At 72.2% G+C, this 7,977-nt stretch overlaps 1 protein-coding gene across 1 annotated transcript; it reads left to right on the top strand.

Annotated features, from left to right (window-relative positions):
- Window positions 1-7,814, top strand: CACNB3 (calcium voltage-gated channel auxiliary subunit beta 3). Its single transcript, XM_077192597.1, is given in 16 exon segments — window positions 1-244; window positions 247-324; window positions 327-418; window positions 568-660; window positions 3,357-3,479; window positions 3,561-3,683; window positions 3,762-3,877; window positions 3,943-4,007; window positions 4,099-4,118; window positions 4,330-4,410; window positions 4,611-4,669; window positions 4,755-4,864; window positions 4,952-5,103; window positions 5,181-5,276; window positions 5,358-5,507; window positions 6,665-7,814. Coding segments are annotated over 16 exon segments (1,875 nt in total). The 5' UTR covers window positions 1-15; the 3' UTR covers window positions 6,953-7,814.
- Window positions 7,815-7,977: the final 163 nt, after the last annotated feature.

The following is a 7,977-nucleotide window of genomic DNA, read 5'->3' as shown; positions in this document are numbered from 1 at the left end:
AGCCGTCCCGGTGCGATGCGGGCGGAGGGGCTCCCGCATCCCCGCACACGCGTGGGCAGGGCTGCGGCGGCCCCGGGGGGGGCTCCCGTTGCCCGGTACGGCGGGGCCGGTCCCCGCAGCACTGCGGGTTGTGGGCAGGCTCCGCTACCGGTGCCTCCCGGTGACTGCCCAGCTGCGGGGGCGCGGAGCGGCCGCCGCGGGGATGGGCGCGGGGGCGGGCGGGCGGGGGCGGGGACGGCCGGGACGCCCCGGCGGCCCCGTGTGATGCGGAGCGCGGCGGTGGCGGCGGCGCGGCCCTTCCCCGCGGAGCGCCGCGGTCCGGTGTGGGGCTGCCCCGCCGGGATCCCCGCGGCTCCTCCGGTGGGCGCCGCCGGGGATGTCCGCCCCGGCGCAGCCTGACGCTTCCGGCTCCTTCCAGGTGAGCACACCGGAGCCTTCCCGGCCGTCGCGGGCCCCGTGCGGCCCGGTTCGGTTCTGCCCGCTGAGCCGGGAGCCGCCGGTGGTGGCTCCGCGGCGGGGCCGAGCCGCCCGGAGCCGCCCGGTGCTCACCGCCCGCTCTCGCCGCAGAGCCCCCGGAGGCTCCCGAAGCGCAAGAGCCGCTTCAAGCGCTCGGACGGCAGCACCTCGTCCGACACCACCTCCAGCATCCTCCGCAGGCAGGTGAGCGGCCGGCACCGGTACCTACACCGGCACCGAGACCGGCACCGGGGCGGGGCAGCCTCGGCAGCCCCGGGTCCGCCGCTGCTGCGGCTCCGCATTAAAGCGCGGAGCTACGGTGGGGAGCGAGCGTCTCCCACCCCAACCTCCGCACTGGAGGGAGCTCGGGGGCCGCCTCCGCCCCGCCGCTCCCCCGGGACCGAGGCTGGGCGCCGGCACCGGGCGCCGGTAGCATCGCAACAGCCGCTCCCCGCGGCTAAAAATAGCGAGTGCTGCGTCAGGGCCGGGCCGGCGGCGGGCACCGGCACTGCGGCGCGGGGGGCGGCCCCGGGAAACTGAGGCAGCGGAAGGGGAACGGGCCAGGCGGGGCCGTAGAAGGGGCCGCGGGGCTCCCCTGCCGCTCCCTCAACCGGCACCGGGCCGGCTCCTCGCGCTGCCCGGGAGAGGCACGGATCTCCCCGCCGCCCCTCCACCGGTGCTTCGGTTTCCTCCGGCCCCGAGCTGCGCCCCCTCCCCGGCCGCCGGCGGTGAGCGGGTACCGGGGAGGCTCCGCGGAGGGCGGGGGGTTCCTGTCGGGGCGGCCGCGGGAGGCGCAGGACGGCCGGAGCATCCCGTGTCCCTCGTGGGGTAGCACCTCCTGTTCCGGTACTCCCCGGTACCCCCGGGGACCCCGCGACCCGGCCCAGCACCCGGCGCGGCCCCTTCAGCACCTCGGAGAGGGCCCGGCTGGGCCCCGCCATGTGCCCGGTACCGGGGCCCGTTCTCCACGCCTGGTGCCCGGTGCCGGTGTCGGCGGGCGGTGCCGCCGCTGTCCGAAGCGCCCACCCCGCCGAGCGCTGCCCCGATGGCCCCGGGCCGGCCGTGAGCTGTCCCGGGCCGGTCCCGCCGGGGCCGGTAACGGGGCGGGCCGGGCCGGTCCCCCGGGGCCCGTGGCTGCCCCCCTCCTCGGGGGCGGGAGGGGGGGGGGCGCGGCGGGGGGGCGGGAGCGGCTCCGGCCCCGCCGCAGGGCTCGCCCTGCAGACGGGGCTGCTGCCGGCTCGGGGCAGGACCGGAGCCGCTGCACCGGAGCATGGAGGTACCCACCGGGACCCCCCCGCCGCCGCCCCGGAACCCGGAGCAGGCTGCACAGCCCCTCCGCCGCTGCCCCGGGACTCTCCTCTCACCCGGAGCTCTCTTAGCAAACTATCCCCCCCCACCGGGGCACCGGGAGCTGCTCCGGTGACCCGTCCGGGTGCTCCTCACCGGGACCGCTCCGGTCTCCCGGCTGCCAGCGCAGCCCCCCTCTCTGTGCCCACCGGAGAGGGGCCGGAACCCCCCGCCAGCACCGTGAACGGGGAACGGCGACCCCCAACCCGCACCCACCCACTCCCCCCCCGGGCTGAGCGGCGGGGGCGGCTCCGTGAGCCCCGGGGGGGGCGGTGGGAGGCGGGGGCGGGGAGGGGCGGGAAGGGGCGGTGGCGGCGGAGCGGGCAGGGCCAGCCGGAGCCCGAGCCGCAGCCGGAACCGGAGCCGGTGCCGGTGGAGCGGGGCGGGGGGGGGGCGCGGGCGGCTCGGCTCGGCTCGCCCCGTCTATGTCGTTTTCTGACTCCAGCGCTACCTTCCTGCTCAACGAGGTACCGGCTCCGGTACCGGCCGCGGTATCGGGGGGACCGTGCGCGGGGGGTCGCGGTGGGTTCGGGGGGGAGCTCTGCGCCCCCCGGGGTGGTGATGGCGCACGAGGGGGCTGCGCCTCGGGGGTGGGGGGGCCGTGCCCGGTGCGGGGCTCATGCCCGGTGCGGGGGGTGCTGCTGTGCCAGCCCCCGGCCCTTTGTTCCTCGCCGCCGCCACCGCTCTCGTCCCCCCCCTCGCCACCGCCAGGACCGGGACCGGGAGCAGGCGGGGAGAGAACCCCGATCCCCGCGGCCGGGGGCCCCCGGGGGGCGATGCTCCAGGCCGGGGGGGCTGCATGGGGAGGGGTCGCTGGAGATGCTGTACCGGGGGACTCCCTGGGGATAATGGGGGGCTCGTGCCGGGGGGGCAGCACCGGAACGCTGCGGAGCCATCCTGGCGATGCTGGGGGGTGGGGGATGCTCGGGGCGCGGTGACGATGCTGGGGGGGCCGTGCTGGGGAGGCCATGTTGGGGGGGGCTGTGCTGGGAATCCATTTTGCCCGGGGGGGGGCTGGAGGGGGTGTCCGGGCTCTCCCCGGTGTGAGCGGGGTGGGATGTGCAGGTTAACGGGGGGGGGGCGGCGCTGAGCTCAGCCCGGCAGGGCCCGGGGGGCCTCGGGGGGGGGGCTCAGCCACATTCAGGGACCTATAAATATTTCACCGCAGCTTCTGCGCCTGTTCCAGGCGCAGCGGGCGGTGGGTAAATACCGGCGCGGCGGGGAGGGGGAGCCGGGGGTGCTGGGCTGAGCACCCCAGGGTGGGTTGGGGGGGACAGGGGTAAGATCCACATCCCAGCGTGGGACGGGTCATCTCCCCATCCCTGAGCCTGTGGGGGCCTCACCCGCGACCCCCCCAGCACGTGGGGGCTGCACCCCAGGGCAGCTGTGCTGGGTGATGCCACCGGACACACCCGGCTCGATGCCAGCGTGGATCCCCAGAGCTGGACAGGGTCAGCAGGGTCCCCTCCCGAGGTTGGCACCGCCTCGGCACGAGGTCCCTCCTTGTGGGGGTTCCCCTCGCAGCCCCCCGGCACTGAGCCCCGCTCCCGCAGGGCTCGGCGGACTCCTACACCAGCCGCCCTTCCCTGGACTCCGACGTGTCCCTGGAAGAGGACCGTGAGGGCGCCCGGCGCGAGGTGGAGAGCCAGGCTCAGCAGCAGCTCGAGAGGGCCAAGGTATGGATGGGGAGACACCCAGGGCACGGCTCGGGGGTGCTGCCGGGGCCCAGGGGCGCTGATCGCCCCCAAAATCCCCAGCACAAGCCGGTCGCCTTCGCTGTGCGCACCAATGTCAGCTACTGCGGGGCGCTGGACGAGGAGTGCCCGGTGCAGGGAGCCGCCATCAACTTCGAAGCCAAAGATTTCCTGCACATCAAGGAGGTCAGCTGGGGTTTCTGGGGGGGTCTACTCAGGGCCAGGCACCTCCCCTGCTCTCACCTCTGCCCTGTCCTCGCTCAGAAATACAGCAATGATTGGTGGATCGGGCGCCTAGTGAAGGAGGGGGGGGACATCGCCTTCATCCCCAGCCCCCAGCGCCTGGAAGCCATGAGGCTGAAGCAGGAGCAGAAAGCCAGGTAGGGATGGGACCCCCGACCCCACTCTGGGACCCCCAACAGCCGCTCACCCCCGTGTTCCCCAGGAGAGCTGGCAATGCCTCGGGCCTCGGCGACAGCGGGAGCCGGCGATCGCCTCCCCCCTCCTTAGGTAAGGGCAGATCTCGGCCCAGGGGAATCGTGGGTGTCCTGAGGGAGTCCCCACTTGACTGTCACCAACCTCTGTCTCTTCTCTCCCCAAGCCAAGCAGAAGCAGAAGCAGGTGAGTCCCAGGTGCAGGGGGTGCTGGGGTGGGGGCTGCAGGCAGTGGCTGTTTCTGGGGTGGGCTGTGAGCAGAGACCCCCCCCTTTTTCCCCTGGTTATGGGGCTGGGAGGGCTCTGGGATTCTGTGCCTCTCTGGAATAGGCTCGTTGACCTCTCCCTGGCTGGGGGTGGGAGCACAGGGCACTGACACCCCCCGTGTACCCCTGCAGACGCAACACATCCCACCCTACGACGTGGTGCCCTCCATGCGGCCCGTGGTGCTGGTGGGGCCCTCGCTGAAGGGATACGAGGTATGGATGGATGGGGGGATGCAGGGTGGCCTCGTTGTGCCCTCAGGGTGGTGGCCCGTGCTCCTTGTCCCTTCCCTGCCCATGGCGTGCCGGCAGAGGGCAGATGGCACGGCCGAGGGCGGTGGCACGGTGCTGAGCGGCTGCCACCTCCCCGCCGGTGCCATCTGCCGTGGCTCACCGGGCTGGCGGCCCCACGGCAGGTCACCGACATGATGCAGAAAGCTCTCTTCGACTTCCTCAAGCACAGATTCGATGGCAGGTGAGAGCATCACCCCACCCAGAACCCCCCTCCTGCCACGGCCTGCGGGTCCCCAGGTGCCCACGGCGTCCCTGTGTCCCCTCAGGATCTCCATCACCCACATCACAGCCGACCTGTCCCTGGCCAAGCGCTCCATCCTCAACAACCTGGGCAAGCAGGCGATCCTGGAGCGCTCCACCACCCGCTCCAGCATTGGTGAGGGGCCAGGCTCCCCCCTTTGGGTGCAGGGACCCCCTCCCAGGGCCAGCCCAGCCTCACACGGCCCCCCCCGTGTCCCCCCAGCCGAGGTACAGAGTGAGATCGAGCGAATCTTCGAGCTGGCCAAGTCCCTGCAGCTGGTGGTGCTGGATGCTGACACCATCAACCACCCTGCCCAGCTGGCCAAGACCTCCCTGGCACCCATCATCGTCTACGTCAAGGTGTCCTCCCCCAAGGTGAGGGGTCACCACGGCTCTGGGGAGGGGTCCTGGCTGCCCCCCGCGGTGCTGTCACCCCCCTGTCCCCTCCCCAGGTCCTGCAGCGCCTCATCAAGTCCAGGGGAAAGTCCCAGGTGAAGCACCTGAACGTGCAGATGATGGCAGCTGACAAGCTGGTGCAGTGTCCCCCGGTGAGCCACCCGTCCCCCCACCCTGGGCATGCCTGGGGGGACCCCCGAGCCCTCCCTGAGCCCTCTCACCCACCCCTACAGGAGCTCTTTGATGTGATCCTGGATGAGAACCAGCTGGAGGACGCCTGCGAGCACCTGGCTGAGTACCTGGAGGTTTATTGGCGAGCCACGCACCACCCGCCACACGCCCCCCACGCCGTGCCCTCGCCCACCGGCCTGCCAGGCCTGCAGGTAACCCATGGCCCCCCCCCCCGGCAACTGGGGGGACACAGAGCCCCCCCACACTGTCCCCACGGCCCCCTCCCTGCTCCCCAGGGGCAACTGGGGGGACACACAGCCCCCACACTGTCCCCATGAGAACTCAACATAGGGGTGATGGGGCCACACAGCCCCCCCTCACTGTCCCCATGGCCCCCTCCCTGCTCCCCACTGGCAACTGGGGGGACACAGAGTCCCCCACACTGTCCCCACAGCCCCCCACACTGTCCCCATGGCCCTCCACACTGTCCCCATGCCCCCTCCCCTGCTCCCCACTGGCCACTGCCACACGGGGGGCACACACAGCCCCCCAACTGTCCCCACGGCCCCCTCCCTGCTCCCCAGGGGCAGCTGGTACAGGGGTCCACAGGTCAGAATTGGGGTCCCACTCTGTGCACAGGTCAGAATTGGGGTCCCACTCCGTGCTCCTTATGGGGGTGCCCAGGTTGGGGGGGCATGCAGCTCCCCAGCCCCGCCTCCCTGCTCCCTATGGACAGTTGGCACAGGGCTCCAAAGATGGGGATGGAGGGCACAGAGCCCCCTCCCTGCTTCCCATGGACACCCAGCCCAGGGTGCCAGGGCTGGAGGAGCACACAGAACCCCCTCCCTGCTTCCCATGGACACCCAGCCCAGGGTGCCAGGGCTGGAGGGAGCACACAGAGCCCCCTCCCTGCTTCCCATGGACACCCAGCCCAGGGTGCCAGGGCCGGGGGGCACACAGAGCTCCCTCCCTGTTTCCCATGGACACCCAGCCCAGGGTACCAGGGCTGGAGGGAGCACACAGAGCCCCCTCCCTGCTTCCCATGGACACCCAGCCCAGGGTGCCAGGGCTGGAGGGGGCACACAGAGCCCCCTCCCTCCTTCCCATGGACACCCAGCCCAGGGTGCCAGGGCCGGGGGGGCACACAGAGCCCCCTCCCTGCTTCCCATGGACACCCAGCCCAGGGTGCCAGGGTTGGAGGGGGCACACAGAGCCCCCTCCCTGCTTCCTTCCCATGGACACCCAGCCCAGGGTGCCAGGGCCGGGGGGGCACACAGAGCCCCCTCCCTGCTTCCCATGGACACCCAGCCCAGGGTGCCAGGGCCGGGGGGGCACACGCAGCCCCCACCTCTCCATGCCCTGCCCGCAGAGCCAGCAGCTGCTGGGGGAGCGGGGCGAGCACTCTCCGCTGGAGCACGACAGCCTGATGCCATCGGATGAGGCGGGGGACACCTCGCCCCAGCCTTGGGGGGCCACGTCCCAGCGCAGCTCGAGGCACCTGGAGGAGGAAGAGGAGTACGGGGACCCCTACCCCGACCTGTACCAGCCCCACCGGCACCACCACGGCAGCGGCCCCGGCACGCCCGAGCGCCCGAGCGAGCGCAACCACGACAGGAACTGGCAGCGCAGCCGGCCCTGGGCCAAGGACAGCTATTAGGGCTGGCAGAGGGGAGGGCACGGCTGGGAACCGGCCCCTCCCCAAACCCCGGGCGCTCCCCGCCTCGCCCCAGCCCCGCGCTGGGGGTGCTCAGACAATCGAACTCAGCACCGGCAGCTTCCTCTGGCCCGGCCCCACCCCGGGCACGATTTCAGCCATAAGCACAGCGAGGTTGAGGGGAGAGCCCGGCGGTCAGGATGCCCTGGGACTCCCCGGTGAAGTTTTGGGGAGCCTGGGGACAGACACACGCCTTGGCCCTGCCTCAGTGTCCTCCCCACCCATCACAGGTCGGCTCATTGTCCGCAGGGCAGCTGCCATGGGTGCCCCCCCCGATAAAAAGGGGAGGTAAGGAGGGGGGGGGGGGCGGTTGTGTAGCAGCATCCCCCAGCCCACACGGAGCCGAGGAAGGAAGGGAAGGTGCCTGCTCACCCCCCCCGGGACCTGGCCCGCCCCCTCCCCACCCCTGCATGGGACCCCCGGGAGGAGTGGCTCACACCACTCGCTTCGCTCTGCACCGATCCCCCCGCCCCCGGTCACCGCGGCCACCCCGGCCCTGCCCCCGCCATGGGGAGGGTCCCTCGGGGGCCGCCCGGGCTGCGGGGGCTGCTCCACCACGCTTGCACCACCCACTGCCCTGTCCCCAGCGTCCCCATGCTGTCACCGCACGTCACCACAGTCCTGTAAATACGGCGCCCACCGCCCTCGAATGGGGGTCCTGGCGTGGGCTGAGCCCCCCCCCGCGGCCATTATTGGTGGGAAGGGGGGGGAAATGGGGTGGGGGCCACAGATTTGTTATAATTTCTTTTGTAGAAAGCACTGATTTCCCTGTAATTGGTTTCAGAAACACACACGAGTGCTCAGAGGTGCTTGGTGTCCGTGTCTGTGGAGGGGACGTGGGGGAAGCTCGTTTGGGGAGGGGGTGCTGAGTACCTCAAAATGCCCCTTTAGGGCACTGCTGGCTTCTGTCCCCATGGGAGGTGGCACCCAGGGGCTGGGCAATGGCACCCGGGGAAGGGAGAGGACGA

The sequence above is a fragment of the Agelaius phoeniceus genome, chromosome 35, assembly GCF_051311805.1.
Source record: "Agelaius phoeniceus isolate bAgePho1 chromosome 35, bAgePho1.hap1, whole genome shotgun sequence".
Lineage (NCBI taxonomy): Eukaryota > Metazoa > Chordata > Aves > Passeriformes > Icteridae > Agelaius > Agelaius phoeniceus.
This window is presented reverse-complemented; position numbering and strand designations above follow the sequence as displayed.